Genomic DNA, 20,219 nt, shown 5'->3' on the forward strand with positions numbered 1-20,219 from the left:
GATCGGTCGGTCGCAGTTCTGGCAAGAAGAATCTGGGACCACAACCTTCCAATTGCAAGACCACTCCTCCACCCACTGATCCGCAGTTGCTCCCAGTGTTGTGCCAAGAAAATATCCACCGCACCATTGCATCATCGCATCCAGCCAGGGAGGATTGAGCCATCCTTGAGTGATGTTTACACCCACTCAGTCTCTACCATCTGAAAGTCAAAGTAGAGTCCAACACCCATAGGACACTGGGATGTTTGTTTTGTTTAAGCAATCTGTCCTATTTTTGGTGAGCCTCAGTGATGCATCAGTGCTCTAAGCCCATAACTTGTGTTGGTAGAATACATCCAGTGCTAACCTGAAGCTCTTGCAGCATCTTCAGGGTTGCTGTCGGCCTCAGAGCACCTCCCTCGATCTGTTTCACTCTTATCTTGTCATTGGTGTTAGAGAAGGCTATAATTTTTGGTGCCCTTGCTGTCCTACATTTTTTTTAAAATTCAGGAATGGTTCTTGCATGAATTGTGCCCTGAGCAAGCCCAACCCCCCCAAACCAATTAAAACATAACTAATTGTCGGATATTCTGGGGGATAAAATGCAGCACAGTCCCGCAGAAAGCACAAACCCTAGTCTCGCTATTCACAGCAGAAAGCAGGGGAAGCTTGATGAAACAAAACAGTGAAAGCAGTAGAAAACATGTTCAGGTCACAACTGACAGCTAAGTTAAATTTTACCGTCTGATGCTACAATAAGTGTCATCTCAGATAATCCTGTAGCATATTTTACACCTCCCTCCTGTCCTGATCGATACCTTTGTATCGATCCTTTTCCGTATTTCTTTCACATTTATTCTCTGAGAAATAAAAAGGTCTGAATATTTTCTCAGGAAACAGGTTCAAATATTACGTGGAGCAAAAAAAACTAAACATTTACGCATAACAACACCTTGAAAATGACTTGCATGGGGGTGATTTACTGCAAAATGAACATCGTTTTGTATTATTCTTAATACACGTAACCAACTTGTTGAATTAAAGATACTGAAAACGTCAGGACTTAATTTTCTAACAAAGTTATTTCGTGTTAGAACAAAAAAACTGACAGTAAAATATTTCTTTTGGAGAAAACATAGGATAAGAAAGAGACTATCCTAAATGCAAACCTTTAGGCATCCTCTATAGGAAAAAAAGAGACTTTAAGGAAGAGAATAATGTGTTGTGTCCTGAAACTGAGAACAAATTAAGCTCAGTTAAGCAGATAACACACCACAGCATCAGTGTATAAAGCATTTGTTTCATTGTTATTTTCATCTGTTGAAGGTGTGCGTTAGGTAGGCTTTGTGGTGCAGTTAAGCTGAGTCAGGATGGGCCAATGGATTTACATCAGCAGTCTGACAGAGTTTACTGAAGGACTCTTACAGTCAGTACCACGGACACTGTGGCGTCTCAGGTAAAAAGCTGCAGACACGTGACTTTCAGTTCTAAAACATGAGCAGCATTCTCAAAATTATAAGTAATGGAGTGTTTCTATGGATGGACAGCAAAAAGCTGGTTCACTAGGAATAATAAAAACTCTATTTCCCCTTCCAGATGTGGCAAAAACAATTCTTACTTCGTTAAATCGCTGCATGGATTCAAATTGCAGTGTAATGAAACGGAGATATAATTGTTGCATGTACTAGATGAGTCAGCTCTTTGCTAAAACACCGCCTGCTGTCGCAGGCAGCAGCAGATGGAGGCTTGGCTGGAGATCTGAATTGGCTTAATGAAGGCCTAAACGACGCCTGGCCAGTTCAAGCATGCAGCCTTTGTCACGGGGCAGCACATCTCGAGGCGAGGAGCCGCTGGAGATACTTAAAGAGCTGAAATAGCCTTCGAGGGCAGTCGAGGTGGAGGGAGGTAGAGGCGGAGGAGAGTGGGATGGGAGGATGAAAAGATGGAGATGAGGGAAGAGGAGATGGAAGGTGAAGCGATTACGCAACAGTTAAAAGCAGGTAAGCCATCGATCACAACACATGGCCTTACCTAATGCTCTAACACACGCATGCACACTCAGCGAGTCACATCAAAACGGACTCCTCTATCGTTTTACCACCCACGATGAGTACATACGACGTCTTGTAAAAGAATAGATGAAGAAAACTCCAGCCCCGGAGGCCAGTGCGGGTCATAAAACACAGAGCAAGAGGTCGTTTTGCTGTAATCTGATTTCCAATAACCTTTTATCTAGGATACATGATAAGCTTTTATGATCTCATTTCTATATAGTGTTGACCTTTTATCCAAAAAATGCTGCCATACATTTTTATCGGCAAGATTTTATGTACATTTATCAAGTTTAATTGATTAAAAGGTTTATCTTAAGGCTGTTTTACCTGTTAAAAAAAGCGTATTATGACCCTTAGTCAGCAGTAGCATAAAAGGTAACTGGTCAGTTGTCAAACGTGTTTTCTATGGCTCACTTGTATGTTCAGTTAATTATTTTGTGTGTAAAAACAAACAAAATAGAGCTTGTTCAACGTATTATGAGCATAAAGGTGGGCCTTAGATTGAGATGCATGAAAAGAACAGAAAAAATAATAATTACTACTGTTATTAATATTAAAATAATTCATGTTCATTTTCTAATTTTAATTTTGGAACGTGAAGTCTCACCCAATGTTGATTTATTTTCTACTTTTTTATTTTATTTTTTACATTTGATTTATTTTTATACTTTATTTTCTATGTCTCAGTTTTGATAAAGCCCCTTTCATAAATATAACGCACAGGTTTTCTACAGAAGCAGTTTCATTAATAAAAAGCCCTAGCTAGGGGGTTTATTGCCACCTAGTGGGAGCTTGGACACACTCAGCTTTAAAGAGGATTTTTGCAGATTTCTCCTAAACATTTATCTGCTTCTAGTTATTGCATGTTCAACAACACAAGCGTTTTTTTTTCTATCTGAAATAGCTAAATATTAAATATGTGTTTCTTTGTGTAGCGAATATGCAACGTGTGGTTACAATTACAATCACTTTATTTTAATGCCTCTTCTCTGATGTCTCACATTTTCTTCTATCTTCTCTTCTTTATGCTCATACTAGAATACATGTTTTTCTCCTTTTGCTGCCTGTTTTTGACATTAAAAGCCTTTAAAACACATTGACTCTGCCAAAGCCAGTTGCTTTGCAATGGCTTGCTCCACCTTTCTCCCAAATTAGTCGATTCTCAGCTTGAGGAAATTGAATTAGAAGAAAACACAGAAAAACTAACAACCTTAAAAGGAGGGTACATATATGATTGGTCTCATGCACCGTCTCTCTAAACAGTGAGTTAGCGGATGACCTTTGATCAGCTGCTCCGTTCTCCAGCCACCAGCCTGAAGCTTCGTCTGTTTGGTCACCGAGTTCTTCCTCTCCTCTTTCTAAGAAGGGGGAGATAGTTCACTCTGTGGCCCCCAGTTAAAGATACAACTCAAACATTCTCTAATCCAAGTTACATTTTATTTCAGCACATTTACATAAAGCCTGTTTGTTCTCCACAGATCAAATCAGCAGAACTGAGAACAACTCCGTGCAAACAGGTGAGAGCAGCACTGACTCTTCATGAACAGATATATTTTCTAATCTTTTCAGTTAAGATCTTCTTCTGACTGTCAGACATCAAATACTTTGAATGACTTCGAGTCCCTTTTTGCTTATGAGCAGTTTTTTACTCTTTTTTTTTCATTTTTTGCTGCTTCTGTTTGTTTCTCTTCTCCTAAATTTACGGACTTGTACAGCACTTTGGTCACCGTGTGCATGTGATTATGTATTTTCTCCTTGAACACCATATATGGCTAGATATCACACCAGAGGAGTTGTTTATTCTACTACACGTGATCTGTGGATCTTTTTTTATACAATAGGCACTGCATGTTCAGCTATGTCTGTCTTATGTTTTACCGTTAAATCAAATGTAAATTTCTTTTGAATTTTTATGTATTTATCATATCAGCCAATTAGCATGCAATGTATCCGCCAAGTCCGGTGTGTGACAAAATTCTGGACTGCAGCGGCAACACCCGAGCTTCTCAAAGTGACAAAGTTGCACAGATCTGTGAACACGCTGCAACAGAGAAAGGTATTTCTCGTTCGGTTTGCCCTTTAATGAAGCCTCACTTAAACACAGTCATATTTTCAGGGTTTCAGTTTTTGGAATCATAATTAAAGGTTGAGACATTAAGGATTTTAGTCATATTTACACAGTTAATTGGTAGGACATAAATCTTAAAATATTTTAATTATTTTAATTACACAGTTTTAAGGAATGTCCCACTCTATAAACACTATTATCTTTGCTGATTGCACTATAAGAACATTTTCTTTGCTTATGACAATGAAAAATAAATGACTGTGTTCTTTATATATAGTGTGTTCTTGCAAAAGTATTCATTCCTCTTGAACTTTTTTGCATCTTCTCACGTTACAACCAAAAACTACAACATACATTTTTGTTACTTATTGTGATAGAAGAACAAAAAGAGGAGCATAGTTGAAGGAAAATGATTCATAGCCTTAAAAACGTATATTCAATTCAATTTCAATTAAATTGTATTTATATAGCGCCAATTCATGAACCATGCCATCTCAAGGCACTTTACAAAGTCAAAATCAATCATATTATACAAATTGGTAAAAAAAAATGTCCTATATAAGGGAAGCAGTTGATTGCTTCAAAGTCCCGACAAGCAGCATTCACTCCTGAAGAAGCCACAGGGAGAGTCGTCTGCATTGTCCATGGCTTTGCAGCAATCCCTCATACTGAGCAAGCATGAAGCGACAGTGGAAAGAAAAACTCCCCATTAACGGGAAGGAAAAACCTCCAGCAGAACCGGGCTCAGTATGAACGGTCATCTGCCTCGACCGACTGGGGTTACAGAAGACAGAACAGAGACACAACAAGAGAGACAAAAAAGCACAGAAGCACACATTGATCCAGTAATCTGTTCTACATTAGATGGTAATAGCGGGTGAGTCGTCTTCTCTGGATGATGTCACAGTTAACAGAACGCCAGACCAGGTGTACCTACTATGAAGAAAAAAGAGAGAGAACAGAAAGTTAAAGCAGAAATGACAAGCAATGCAAAACTGGAGAACAGTAGAAATCAGTAGAGTGAGAATAATAGGCCCTGATGTCCTCCAGTAGCCTAAGCCTATAGCAGCATAACTATAGAGATAGCTCAGGGTAACATGAGCCACTCTAACTATAAGCTTTGTCAAAAAGGAAAGTTTTAAGATTATTCTTAAAAGTAGACAGGGTGTCTGCCTCAAGGACCAAAACTGGGAGCTGGTTCCACAGGAGAGGAGCCTGATAACTAAAGGATACAAAATAAAAAATATGCCGTTCTGTGCATTTGTATTTCAGCTCCTCTGACAAAGTTTTTTGCAGAACCACATTTTACTGCAATTGTGGTTTCAATTGCAGTAAAGCGTTCTGGATGAACTACAGCTGTCTGATCCACTTTTTAGGCAGACCTGTGAAAACACCGGTCCAGTAATCAATTACTGTCAATAGACATTAGTCCTATAATCCTGGAAATGTTCTTCAGGTGATAGAAGGTTTTTGGAGGTTCAGGTCTGAGTCCACCACTACTCCTACATTTCGGGTGTGATCTGTAGTTACTAGCTGAAGAGACTGAAGCTATGCACTAAATCTTGATCGCTCCTCCATCCATCCATTTTCTAACACATCTATCCCTTGTGGGGTCGCGAGGGGTGCTGGTGCCTATCTCCAGCTGTCAATGGGCGAGAGGCGGGGTCTGGACAGGTCGCCAGTCAATCGCAGGGCAACACAGAGACAAACAGGGCAAACAACCATTCTTGCACACACTCAATTAACCTAACCAGTCATGTTTTTGGACTGTGGGAGGAAGCCAGAGTCCCAGGAGAGAACCCACGCATGCACAAGAAGAACATGGAAACTCCATGCCCAAAGACCCAGGACAAGGGAAGGACTGATTGCTGCATGGCAGCAGTGCTACCCACTGCACCACTGTGCAGCCCTGATCACGAAGAAAATGTTGGCACTTCCATGCACTGATTTCTTCTAAGCTTTTACTCAGTGCCTGAATAGGTTCATAGTCACCTGGTGACATGGTGATGTAGAGCTGTGTGTCGTCTGCATAGTCATGGTAGCTGATGTTGTTGTTTTTTAGGATCTGAGCTAGAGGGAGCATGTAGATATTGAATAGGAGGGGGCACAGGATGGACCCTTGGGGAATCCCGCATGTGTTTTTTGTCTCTGGTGTAAAGTTACCTATTGACACAAAATAGTCCACGTCCTTCAAGTAGTATTTAAACCAGTCGAGTGCTGTACCAGAAAAGCCAACCCAGTTTTCCAATTGTCTCACCAACTCTATATTTAAGGGGCTTTGCTCACTAAGGGCGTTCCCAATGTCACACTCATTCATGCTACTAGAACTGGGGTTATGAAAGTAGCATTCAAAAGGTTTTACAGCATTCAGAAGGTTTTCTTCCAGCATTGTCCTGTACGTAGCCTCATCCATCTGCTTCCCTGCCGCTGCTGAGAAATATTGGAGGGATGATGTCCAGTATTAGGTTTCTGGCACTAATCATGTAAACACAGGCTGCAAAGTTTAGCTTTAGTCTGACCAGAGCGGCATTTTTTCCACGTGCTTGCTGGTCCTCAGTATGCTTTGTAACAAACGTTGTTTGGTTTTTTTTCTTGCCCCTCTATGAAAGGGCCAGTTTTGTGGGATGCATGCCTAATATTTGCCCAGTCTGCAGATTCTCTACTTCAGCTGAGGATCTCTGCACCTCCAACAGAGTTACTGCGGGTCTCTTTCTTGTTTCATACGTCACTGTACACATTAATGTCATCTGCTAAGATCTAAACATGAAGTTACATAAATTGCAGTTTGCTGAAAGCTATACAATCCACCAGGGTTCTTTTTTGTCAAAGACTGTACTGATGGGTCAAAGTATAAGTCAAATGTCTGAGTCAAAGTGCACTCCTCCTTTCTGCTCTGCCGCCTTCTGTGCAGCTTAGTTTTTTTTTAATTGTAAACTCAGGTTAATGTGTCTAGTAAATCACCTAAATAAAAGTTTTCCCAGAACCACTTTCTCCTGGTCAGAGTCCTATGGTTGCCGCGCCCTCTGATTAATAGTGACATTTGGCCTCTTAGTTCGAAAAGCTTTTCCACTAAATAGAAAATAGTGGAAAAGCCATGAACATTCAATATAGCTGCCAGCATACCCAGATGTGATTGTCTAACTATGTTCATACTAAAAGCAGACAACAAGAAGCTACACCAGGCCTCCAAACTCCATAAAATGTCAGTAACGGGGGGTACTGCACGTTCTAGATAAGGTTGATGTAAAGAGCATTTCTGTACACCCGAGAAATCAACTACATAAGTTGACTTGTGGAAGGCGAGGATAGATATTTGACTGGAAGGGTCTACAATTTAAATATTTGAACACAAGAAGATATGTTCAGCCAAAAAAAACCCCACAAAAAACAACTAATACAGCATTCCAGCATTGAACCTTATCCCAACTATGAAGCATAGAGCTGGAAGTGTCATGTATGGGGAGGCTTTACTGAAGCAGGATCTGGCGAGCTCAAAGTAAACGATTCAACAATAAGTGAAAGTCCTGGAACGGTCAAGTAAAAGCCCAGATCTGGATGTCATTTAAAAGCTGATGGGTGACTTGTAAGTGATTGTTCATGCAAGAAGCTCTTCAAACATTTCCCAGCCGAAAGTGGAGAGAGGGGCAGACTTTGCTCAGACCGATGTCAGAGGTAGATGGTAGACAGCTACAAGAAGCGTGTCTCATTGCAACCAGAGGATAAGATTAGCTATTAGGGGGTAGGGTGTTCTTTTTCCTGAATACATTAGGATTAGACATCAATCCAACAACTCTTTGAATTTCTGTATTCAGACAGACTAAAAAAAAACACTTTAAACCATATAAAACCACAAGTAATCAGCTTTTACACCAGGGCTATTGCCACAAGTACTGCTTTCAACCTTAAATTAGTAAATTGAATCTCTCTTTTCAGTTATTTCTCACTCACAACATTGTTACAATGAACTTATATACAGTGCAATTCTACAATGACAATAAAATTTACATTTGAGTCATATCACATGCAGAAGTTACAAGAATTATTTATACTATTAAAAACAATCCAAGACACTGCTCTTTTTGTTTTAAAGCTCTTATTTTGAAGCCCTTTAAAAACTTCTTGAGTAGCTCTTCCTGGTTGAAGGGGCAGACAGGAAGTCAGAACAAGAGTCACTTGTGAGTACAGTCTGTGCCCATTTTTTTGTTATTTAATCATCTCCTATGCACTAAACTATATGTCACCAGTTATTATTTTAAGATCTGACAAGAAGAACGATAAGCTCTTATATTAATTCAATCAGTGCAGGTAGAGAGAGTGGCTATATTTCAATGAAAGACTTTTTTGCTCTCCTTGCAGATTATATATGCACTAATAATTATATTGGTTGGTTGCATCATGTTACATAATAAACTTATTTCTTAAAAGGCTGTGATGTCTATGAAGTTTACCTTTTTTTTTACCATTAAAGCAGCTCTGATCTGTCCTGGCACGTAGGTTACAAACTTGTTCTGAGTCGCCTTTACAACTTTTAGCCCTGCTATCTTATCTCTCTTTGGGGATCATGTTTCAGCTCAAGGCGGTCTGGTAGGAGGTCAGCGTTGATCAGCAATCATACAGCCCTGAAGTTGCATATGTATTAAAAACCTAACAGCTTTTCATCATTTTCAAGAACAAGAATTCAGATTTTTATGCAGGATATCTCTTCATTGCGACAGAGAGTAGTCCGGCCCTCAGTTTTAGTGTTTCACAATAGCCTTATCGTTCAGATTTATTTAAAAGTATCACAAATTGGTCTCTGTCAAACATGCTCTGGTCCTTATGATGCAAACTGCTCATCAATCTACAGGAGAAACCAGATTGTCTTTTATACACTGGCATTAATTCAGACTTCATATTTCGTATTTCTGGGGCAGCTAAAATAACTAGAATTTGCAAGGCACCAGAATAATGAGAGATTTTATTATTATTATTATTATTATTATTATTATTATTATTATTGGGAAATTTTAAAGTTTACACACACTGAACTTACTATGCTTTTAAATACCTTGGAAAACCCCAGATGATGACAGTGATGATGTCACTGTACATGGGCATCATGTGGTGAAACTATGGTAGGTATTTAATCCCAGCAACAGAAAAGAATGCAAATAATATAAAATATAATGAATTAAATAAAAATATGTCAAAATAAAAAAAACATACAAGGAATAAGACCCAAAACTACTGTTGGTGTTGAACTTGTAGGTGTGTTTAGCAGCAGTTATAGACAGCAATTAAAAGGTCAAATTAGGCCTTGTTTTTGTTTTATTGTGTCTTTTTATTACATTGCACACATATTGCCCAGGTTGTAGGTGGGGGTGTGTTGTGTGTGTCTGCACTTAAATGACTGAAGGTTTTATGGTCCAGGACCTCATCATTTTCCCTCAGCAGGGCCGATGGTCCAGGGGAAAATGCGATTCTCCTGTTTTTTAAACCCGTAGCTCCTTCGTGGGAGGGAAAGGTGTTTAACCTCAGGGCATGAGGTAGAGGAGGTGCAGACAATGAGTTGCTGTAATATCCTCCAGAAAGGGTAGGGGGGCAGCCGATGGTCTTTTGTTCCGTCTTTACGGCCCAGTCCAAGTTTTTCCTGCCTATATTATGATAGAAAGCCACCAACAGTTTCCTGTTTCTTGCGGGTGGTCAGAATAAAAATAACCCCTCCCCCAGATACAAATGGGATAATCTGATGTTAATCAGTTTGTTTATAAACTAGGTTATGACGCTGGTGTCTTCTGCCAACCCGGCTGCCTTGTAGTCAGACTGATGAGGGTCCAGGTTCTGTGGGAGGCCATCCTTAATGCGCTTCAGGATGGGCCCCTCAAAGCATTTCATTTCTTCGCTGCAGGAAATGATGTTTTCTGCCTTCAGGCATAGCTCTGGTCTGAGTGAAAGGTTGAAACTGGTCAGGACTCCCACCAGCTGCTCAACTTGTTTGTTCCTCGTGTGGCATCGTGTCAAATCTAAGTCTAGTTGATCCTTAGCGGCAACCTCCAGATGCCTGGAGGTGGCATTTTCATCTCTTAAACCAATTATATGCAAGTAAAGCGATGTGGGAATGTCCTGCAATCATACTGTTTGCAGGACATTCGGTTACCAAGTTTTGGTTCAAAATGTAGGAATCAACCCCTGAACAAAAAGGCCACTCATAGGAGAAGATAACACTTTAAAAGCAATATAAAAATCCAAATATGATATTTAGCTGTATGTGGAAATTTCAACCACAAAAATCCCATCTCAAATCTAGGCCTCAGAAATCAGTGCTCATGTCTCTGCTTGTCACTCGGCGTCACGTGAGGGGAAAGTTTTTTCTTTTGCATTTACCAGAAAACTACATCATTCACTGCAAAAACAGATCTAAAAACAAGTAAAATGTTCCTCAAAGTTAGTCTATTTGTCCTTGATTTGAGCCAGTAAATAAGATTATCTGCCAATGGAATGAGTATCTTTAACCCTAAAATAAGATAATTGGACATCCTGCACTTGATATAAGATTATGGAGATGAATTGTTCCTATTTTAAGTGGAAAAATCTTATTCCGTTGGCAAATAGTCTTATTTACCTGCTCAAATCAAGGACAAATACACTCATTTCACAAAAATTGTACTTATTTTTAGTTCTGTTTTTGCAGTCCTCCGTCTGAGAACGGCGCTCTGGTCTGACTGAAGCAGTCTGTGCAAATGTCAGCCTTCGGAGCAGTTGTCAAGCATTGGTGGCGACAGCATCATGCTTAGGGACTGTTTAAAGACCAGTGGTGGAGGTCCGAATATTTCCTAATGCCTGTTTATCCCAGCAGACGATGGCAGAGGAGAAACCATGGGCTCTGATCTCAGAGGTGGGCGACGAGGGTTTTCATGAGGATGCCGTCGACATCGTGAAACAACACTTCCGCGTCGTCTGCCTCGGGGAGTTTTTACAAAATCCAGTCCTGCATGGCCCTAAGATCCAGGCCGTGCTCATGTGGAACTACAGCCCTGCAGCCGAGCCTTCCCTGCTGAGCCGCCTGCCATCGCTGAAGGTGGTGGCCAACGGCGGCGTGGGCATCGACCACCTGGACGTGCCGTACATCAACAGCCTCGGCGTGAAGGTGGCCAACACTCCCGGCGTGGTGAGCGATGCCACGGCGGACATGGCCATGGCTCTCCTTCTGGCTTCAGCGCGGACCGTCGTAGAAGGTGAGAGCAGCTTGGGATAAAACTGAAAAATAACTTTAAACACTTCCCCCACTTAGATATTCTCACTGGTAATATACCTCCTGCTATACATATTGCCTCACCTCAGGGCAGCTACTTAGATCCACTCAACACGGGCTTATTAGTAGCTCACCCGCTACTACCATCTAATGTAGAACAGATTACTGGATCAATGTGTGCTTCTGTGCTTTTTGTCTCTCTTGTGTCTCTGCTCTGTCTTCCGTAACCCCAGTCGGTCGTGGCAGATGACCGTTCATACTGAGCCCGGTTCTGCCGGAGGTTTTTCCTTCCCGTTAATGGGGAGTTTTTCTTCCCACTGTCGCTTCATGCTTGCTCAGTATGAGGGATTGCTGCAAAGCCATGTACAATGCAGACGACTCTCCCTGTAGCTCTACGCTTCTTCAGGAGTGAATGCTGCTTGTCGGGACTTTGATGCAATCAACTGGTTTCCTTATATAGGACATTTTTGACCAATCTGTATAATCTGACCCAATCTGTATAATATGATTGAACTTGATTTTGTAAAGTGCCTTGAGATGACATGTTTCATGATTTGGCGCTATATAAATAAATTGAATTTGAATTTAAATTTATTAATGAACATTTATCTAAATATTAATGGGGGCATGTGTAATTTTTTTTACCTTGATTAGAGAAAATCCACTGTAATTTAATATATGTATGCCTAATTATTATTTTTTATTAAAGTTAGCTTTTCCATCAACCCACAGTTCAAAAAGAGCAGTTCATAATAAGATAATTATAAAATAATGAAAAGCCCCTAATTAAACAGACATTTATCCCCATGGTGAGGGAATTTAAACGTCTGACCACGGCTGTACGCGTCTGTCAATCCCTCCTTGATTCAAAGCTGAAGATTTTGGTCCTTATAGGTCACCTGATATCAGTGGATCCGAAGACCACCCATTTACCACAAAGCCTTATGGGAGTTGAAGTCACAGGGTCGACTCTGGGCATCATTGGAATGGGACACATCGGGTACAAAGTGGCTCAGAGAAGCAAAGGCTTCGGCATGAGGATCCTTTACCACAACAGAAACAGAAGGTGAACTTTTGGACCGCAATATGTCGCCCGGAAAAAATGATTCACGTGGCAAGAGATCTGTTGTTGTTTTTTTTCTGCTTTCCAGGAGTGTTGAAGATGAGCAGGCAGTCGGGGCGAGGTACTGTGAGAAACTGGACGACCTGCTGAAAGAATCCGACTTTGTTGTGCTGGTGGTGAACCTGACCCCCGACACCACCGGCCTTATCAGCCACAGAGAGCTGTCACTCATGAAACCCACGGCAACGCTCGTAAACGTCAGCAGAGGTACGGCAGAACCCTTTTTCCTGGACTTGAATTCAGCGGGCGCTCGTTTCTCCAACCGGGTTGACTCGTTTTACGTTTTCAGGTCTGGTTGTGGATCAGGACGCTCTAGTCAAAGCTCTGAAGTCGGGAACGATCCGGGCTGCAGCCTTAGATGTGACTCACCCTGAACCTTTACCCAGGTACCCTCTTAAACACTTCCTCTTATTTTGTTTACACATAATAGCTTGGTTCTTTCTTACAAAGGACCAAAGTGTACATGCATGTTAGAGCAGGGGTGTCAAACTCATTTTGGTTTAGGGGCCGCATACAGCTTAATCTGATCTCAAGAGGGCCACACGAGTAAACTCATTGCAAGATTAAATAGAACTAATAAAAGTGGACTTGTTGTTGATTTTTATATTAAATGAATTTCACTTTTACACAATATATTATGAATAACCTCAGCGTTTTTAAGAAAAGTATGTGCAATTTCAACAACTTTTACTTAGTTAAACGTCTACTTAGGTGCATTATGCATAAGAACTGATCACAGTGATTGAACAATGTTGAAAAACATTTATTCACATTTTTTGGAACTTAAAAACACTGTCCTGCATGACAAAATACATCAAACAGATAAAAATTAAGAAATGATTTAAAATCATTTTCCACATATGAAGCTCAGTGCTACCATCTGCTGATTAAAACACAGCGACCCTCGTGGCCAATATAGAAACTGCTGATTTTCAATTAAACGAAGTACATGTTTTTTTCAATAATTGTTTTATCATTCTCTTCCTTTTATCTCCTCTTTCTTTCACCTTTTCTTTTTTTTCTTCTTGTTCTTCCTTTCCTCTCCTACTTTCCCATTGTAGTGTCCATATCATTTGAGATAATCCCCGCATGAATCATAATAAAACTATTCACATTCATAAATCAAGCGGAGCACTATGGCAAAAGCAGTACTGCTCCACTTGTGAAAGTCAAATCTGATGAGCTCTTTTTGGCTTTAGGACAACAATTCTTATTGCCACATTGTCAGACAGGACACTGGGAAAAAAATAAATAAATAAATAAAAATAGATAATGCATTTGGCCAGCGGGCAGGACTAAATTGTTCGGCGGGCCGTATGTTTGACACCCCTGTGTTAGAGAATGCAGAAATTGACACTATGTGCTCGGTTTGTGCAGGGATCATCCGCTCCTCAGCCTCCCCAACGTGCTGATAACGCCCCACATTGGGACCAGCACTCTCGCGACAATAAGGAAGATGGTGCAGCTGATGGTGGATAATGCTTTGGCAGCAGTGAAAGGCTTGCCTCTTCCTAACGAAGTCAAAACAAAATAACTTTCTTTTTGAAGACAACATCAAGGAAGTGTTGATTTCTTTTCCTCTTTTTACCTGCAACTTTCATACTTTGACATCGATACTTGGACATTTTTGAGCTGCAACCACATCGACTTCCTGTTGGTTTTAGCCCTGTTGATACCTGGGATGTGTACTACTTTTATACCTAAATTAGTTTTTATATGCCATAAAGCAGGCCCAATTATTCTACTGTATTTTTTTTTTTTTGGCTATTAGTCATTAACTTTAATGTCAAATAATATATAAAACCCTAATTGAAGTTTTGTAATGTATAGCATTTCCCCTACAATGTGATTTAAGTGTAGTGCACAATTATTGATATGGTGTTCCAAATTTTGTTCAATAAATATGATCATTAAAACATTTTTTTCTATTGTGTTTTATTTGTCAATGGATTCATTCGAATATAAGCTATTTTTTTTAAGGTATTTTTGCCCTTAATTATAAATGTTCTCATAGATAAGAATGATGATGATGATGATGATGATAATAATAATAATAATAATAATATATGTTGGAGCCTTTGAAGAGCTTCCTGATACAGCAGTGTCTCTCAAAAGTCTACACACCTTTATTAAAATTCTAGGTTTTTGTGATACAAATAGTGGATCTCAATGAATGGACTGAATTTATTTGGAAAAATAGAATAATCCTTTATTGTCCTCCAGTGGGGAAATTCAGTTGTATTAGCAGCAAGTAAGAGGAATAGTCCACAACAAAAGAAAAAAAAATACAGTTGCTAAAAATGGCATAATCAGAAGAAATCAAAGGGGTAACGCATAATGCATTTTATGTTTTTTTGTTTTTTTATTTATTATTTCAGCTTTGCCCTCTGATGGATTAGGTTGTTACTAGGAGATGCATAATATATCTGTGTTGACATCGGTATCCGCCAATGTTAGTCATTTTTTTAACATATTGGTATCGGTCTCATAAGTAAAACTAGGTCGATATTAACAACCAATGTTTGTTTCCATCTAGTTGCCCTTTGTGCCAGTGTTTCAGAAAGGGTAGGGGAGGGGTTGATCATGCATTGTTGTTGGTTTTTTTGGCCATGTGACAATGACAAAATTGCATTGCAGCCAGGATTGTGGGGTTTTTAAATGAAGCAGAAATGAAGTGTCAGCAATGTGGTCGTTTTTCAGTGTCAAAAGAAGACAACAATATTGAGGGACAATAAAGATTGTTGAAAAGTAGCGTGTAAGTCTAGCCTATAACCCACATTAAAAAATTCAGTCATTGATCTGCAGCTGAGATTAGAAATCAGATTTTATAATCTACTGGACAAGCCAGAAAGTCAGTTTGAATGTATTCATGATGGACTGCATGCAGATGTTTTCAAATAATTAAATAATGTTAGATCTGTTGTATTTTTGTCTCAGAAGCTTATTGCCATTTTATTTAAATCACAACATAGTATGCTAATTAATATATTTTGATTGGATCGTGGTACTTCTGGACCTTGATAGTTTCAGAAGACTTTTCCCTCTTTCCCACATTGTTGGTATTTTTAAGTATGTGGCAACAGCCCATGAGTCCTAATATTCTTTTCTGGCTATTTGTGTGTGCCACCCCCAAGATTACCAGGGTTCCCCATATAACTGGCAGGCCTATCAAAAACCTTTTTATTTTTTTTAAGCTTTATAATAATGTCTCAGTTTTACATTAACAAAAATAAGCAGAACAATATAAATACAGTAATAATAAAGAAGGAGACTCAAATTTACATTTCCAACTGTAAGTAGAACAAAAATGAATAAAGTATAAAAAGTGAAAACAGAACATAACGGTAGAAGGGGGATAAACATTATAAAATGAAATATTTCTCAGAAAAGAAAACAAATGTTTCAGCTTTAGGTTTCTTCATAAGTTTCAGAGAGTTTATATATTAGTTAAGGTTACTTTGGAAATTAATAATGTTAGATCTGTTCAACTGAACTGATCTTCCATCCCCACATCGGTGTTCAAACAACATTTTCAATCGCAACTCACCGGCCAGGTTCCAGACACCTTTTGTCGTCCAGTAATTTGCCTGGATAGAATACCATCTCCTGCTTTAATAAAAAAATGTATCCATCTATTAAATAAATCCATCTATTATCAAATCTGCTCTCATATTTATAAACTTTGCCACTAATGTATTTTTCGTTGAGAAAATTCAATTTTACTGTTGCGTTTGCTTCAGGCATACACAGACCTACCTATTAGCCTTTTAGTCATCAGTCATCGACATGTGGGGGCCTAAGAAGATCCACAACATTTGCAGGCATGCAAGTTGTATCGAAACCTGCTAAGAAATTATAGTTTTACCTCAAACCGCTACATTTAAACCATTTTTTAACTTACCTGTTTGGTTCTGTGTGTTTTCCGACCAAAGAGCGCCATGTTTATCTCTTCACAAAACTCCCCGGCTTCCTTCAAAGGTTTTACCCTCGTCATGGTGAGTTTGACTGAGTTAATCTTCCGCAGCGGCTTTTCGCGTCTGCAATGTATATTTAAGCAGTGGAATCTGAAGGCGTATCTAAAGAAAAACAAGTGTTGTTTTATGTATAAAGCTTTTAAATAATCCAGTACAAAGCATTTAATGTAAATTAGCTGTCACTTGGTTTTTGTGTGTTAATGCAGAGTAGCCTTGATTATTAGTCAGAGTTTTTACTGTTTGCTCAAGCTAGCTCCAGTCATTCTACCTGGTTAGTTATAAGCTTAACACAACTAACCGATCTACGAGTAAGTGAAGCTTAAAACGCAGAAAACTACAAGATGAACTAGCTGACTTATAAACGCAAAAACAAACTAAATGTTAAATCATCCTGGCGACAGTTGTGCAGCAGTTAAAACCAGATGTTTAAATATACAGTATAAATTATCAAGAGTCTTTATCATTATGTAACCATTCATAATGACAATAAACCTATAATATATATATATTTTTTTTAAAAAGCTGCATTTTGACCTAAATTTATTGCCCTGACAGCCTGCAGTGGCCGTGGGTAACGTGGGTCAGCTGGCTGTTGACCTGGTGGTGTCCACTCTCAACATGAGCAGAGTGGGCTACTTCCACACCGACTGCCTCATCCCCATGGCTGGGAACAACCCGTACGCCAGCTGCAAAGAGGACACCGAGGAGCTGCACACTCCCGCAGAAGGTTAACACCAGATCTCTGTTGGAGCTCGTTTTTAATCCACCGTATCTCTTCACTTTCGTTTGTATCGATCATAAGTGCAAATTTATCTTTTATTTATCCCATCGCTAAACAGAAGTTAGGATGTACAGACTTTTCTCCAGTTATTTACTGTCATATTCTCCAAATATTGTTTTTCTTAAGAGGTTGACATGTCTCAGTACAAATATATATATATATATATTTTTTTTGTAACCATGAATCCTTCCTGCGTGATATAAATCTGTCGACTGACTTTTATCCAGTTTACACAGCAGCAGAACTGAAGCTGGCCGTTCTTCAGATCAGAGCACCGATTCTTCAGGTAAAATGTTCACTGCTACCTTTTTGTCTTAGGTTTTCTTTCCCAGAAATGTAATAGAAACTGTTATACGAAAGTAATCGTTTCCAATGGATGTCGCGTTTATTTAATTATAGTAACAGACTCAAGTTTTTTTTTTTTTTTACATGGATCCTCTGGAATCTTCTAACAAGCAATGCATATGGTTCTAGGATGTATTTGACTTTGATAAAGCTGAGGATATTGGCTAACTTCACATTAGCGTTTGTTAATTACTGCAACTGGAACAAGGAAGATCTAAAAAGAACAATTGTCAATCTTCACATGTTAGGAAAGTCTTTTGCTTTGGTTTCTAAGCCTTTGCAGCTTCCAAGGTCATCAGTGAAAACTAGCTAAGCCAAAAGCATGTTGATGTGTTAATGGGACTGCTTGTGTAAATATTGGAGCTTGTATGTATGTTTTTTTTTTTCTTTTAATTTTTTCCCTGAGAAAATTCACACTAAATTCAAATAAGCACAGCAACTAAATCACCCAAAGCTATACGCCTTATATTTCCATGTCGTGTAGCTAAACATGTGAACGTGTTTGTGTGCTTTCTGTTAAGGACTATCGTGTTCACTGCTCCAATGTTTGTTTTAACTGCAGACGAGGTCTAAAAGGTTTCGGCAGCAGCTTGTGTCCTGGATCAAAGCCAGCGGCTTTTCCCGGACGGTGGTTCTGTCCAGCAGCCATGCCTACCAGAGGGATGACCAGCAGCTGCAGGGGTAAAAAGAAGCACCAAACATCACCCATGTTTGTTTTTGCTTGGATAATTTACAGCCATGTCTAAATGTTGTCTGATTGTTGCTGTTAAAGGACCCCTTTGAGGTACCTGATCACTCCATCCCTGCTGACGACGAGTGCGGACGCTCTGAAGGAGCTGAGCTGGAGAGAGATGGAGCGAATGCCTGCATTTCCTGGAGTAAAGGACGCGGACGCCGAGCCGAGACTCTGCATCCCAGGAGGAGGCATCACCAAAGGGCTTTACACAGACAGGTAGAGGAGGAGGAGGGGGGGGGGGAGCTAAAGGTGCCTTGCACAAGTGTTTATAAAACTGGAATGGTTTCACATTTTTTCATATTGCAACCCTGAAAATCTCTTACTGGGATATTATGGGGTACACCAACGAAACCTAGAGTATTATTGTGAAGTGAAATTAAATGGTTTTCAGAGTCTTTTTTTCTTTTTACAAATAAAAGGTGTTATTTGTATTCAGCCTTTTTGTTTTCAGCCATGAAACTGTAAAATAACATCCAGTACAACAAACTGCTTTCACAAGTCACCTAATTAGTAAATAGGCTCCAGATACATATAAGAATTCCTTTAATGTCCCACAATGTAAAGTTAGTATTAGAGAAAAGACACCAAGAGTAGAATATAAGGGTAAATCTCAGACAAAGAAAAAACAAAGTTATTTAGCAGTGGATGAAAAATAACTCCAGTCTATTTACCTAATGCACGATAATAGAACTTTCAATATTTCCATACGTGCAATTCTATAACGTAGGAAGCTTATACTAATTGCTCTATGTATCATAGTAGAGCAGCATCGCAGCTAAAGTGTGTGCAAGTCACCTTAGCATCTGGGTACATTGTAAACAATTAACGGTTGGATCATAACCTGTGCAACAATTTGTTTGATTTAAATATATGTTTGTTAAGAGCTGCTAAGATTGTACATATGTGATACAATCTCAGTATATGGAAGAAGGTGTTCTGGTCGAGTGAGATCAAAGTTGATCTTATTTGACCTACATGCAAAAGCAAGAAAAAACACTGCTCCACTGCTCACACCACCATGTTGTTGAACAGGAGTAGTCATTCAAAAGAGGGCGAGATTTTATTTTGTGTAAATATTTGAACCCCTTGTGTTTTTATTTCTGCTTCACATTCATGCGCTACTGTTGGTCTGCCACATAAAATGCATTCAGTTTGTAAAAATGTAAAAAGAAAGTCATGGGGTGTAAATGCTTGCATCTCGTTTGAGTAACTGTAAAAATTAAAAGAAAAGTAAAATTCAGGTCATTCTGTGCTGTCCTACTATAGCACGTATAATTTCTGCATTAATGTTAAAACGATGTGCTCCTGATCTGCTGCTGTGTCCAGCTGTGCCGAGGATCTCCCGCTGGCGGTGCTGCTGCTCTTCTGCTCAGAAGGCGACAACATTCCCGACGCGTTCGCCCTCGTCAACCACCTCAACGACTGGCTCCATCTGCTGGACGGCCAGGTAACCCTAAATTATCATTTTTCCTGCGAGTCTGCAGAGTTTAAACGAGACATGCAAGTTTTTAAATTGTACCTATACATTTTTATTTATTTTATTCCTGACTTTTTCTACCAGAGCCAAGAACCAAACAGGAAGTGGAAGGTTCCATCTTCCTGGAGTCTGCTGTTTGGAAGCGGTATTCCTCCTGCTCTCTTCTAATTGTTGACGTTTTGCTGCAAAATGTAGCTTGTAATAAATCTCATAAAAATCTGTAAACATGCATAAAGCACGAATTTAAATATATATATATATATTTTTTTTCAAGATCAGTTGAGTCTGGATGCAAATTTAACTTTTATTAACCTGTTGATATACCCTTGTGCCAACATTACAAGAATTCAGCCCAAACAAAGCACTTCTGTAGTACCGTATCCTTACATTTTAATGTTTTCCAATAAAACCTTATGGGACACTCGTGTGTTTGTTTTAAAGTGATAAAGAC

The 20,219-nt window shown here is 39.3% G+C and overlaps 2 protein-coding genes across 5 annotated transcripts; both read left to right on the forward strand.

Annotated features, from left to right (window-relative positions):
* Window positions 1-3,337: 3,337 nt before the first annotated feature.
* On the forward strand, window positions 3,338-14,384 carry zgc:136493 (D-glycerate dehydrogenase). Of its 4 annotated transcripts, none has more exons than XM_036145191.1 (7): window positions 3,338-3,550; window positions 3,964-4,089; window positions 10,937-11,315; window positions 12,227-12,398; window positions 12,484-12,662; window positions 12,745-12,841; window positions 13,833-14,384. In XM_036145191.1, exons 2-7 carry the CDS (start codon window positions 3,973-3,975, stop codon window positions 13,987-13,989), a joined length of 1,101 nt encoding a protein of 366 aa, XP_036001084.1. In that variant the 5' UTR covers window positions 3,338-3,550; window positions 3,964-3,972; the 3' UTR covers window positions 13,990-14,384. The 4 variants fall into 4 exon arrangements, with proteins under 4 accessions (XP_036001084.1, XP_036001083.1, XP_036001086.1 ...); XM_036145190.1 differs by having other exon boundaries at window positions 3,339-3,550; window positions 10,934-11,315; window positions 13,833-14,383; XM_036145193.1 differs by lacking the exon at window positions 3,964-4,089 and having other exon boundaries at window positions 3,339-3,550; window positions 13,833-14,383.
* A 1,842-nt stretch (window positions 14,385-16,226) lies between these two features.
* Window positions 16,227-20,189, forward strand: psmg2 (proteasome (prosome, macropain) assembly chaperone 2). Its single transcript, XM_036145196.1, has 7 exons — window positions 16,227-16,450; window positions 16,985-17,156; window positions 17,438-17,496; window positions 18,118-18,236; window positions 18,328-18,507; window positions 19,618-19,738; window positions 19,853-20,189. Exons 1-7 carry the CDS (start codon window positions 16,394-16,396, stop codon window positions 19,934-19,936), a joined length of 792 nt encoding a protein of 263 aa, XP_036001089.1. The 5' UTR covers window positions 16,227-16,393; the 3' UTR covers window positions 19,937-20,189.
* The last annotated feature ends 30 nt before the right edge of the window (window positions 20,190-20,219 follow it).

This window comes from Fundulus heteroclitus, chromosome 13 (genome assembly GCF_011125445.2).
Source record: "Fundulus heteroclitus isolate FHET01 chromosome 13, MU-UCD_Fhet_4.1, whole genome shotgun sequence".
NCBI classification, from domain to species: Eukaryota; Metazoa; Chordata; class Actinopteri; order Cyprinodontiformes; family Fundulidae; genus Fundulus; species Fundulus heteroclitus.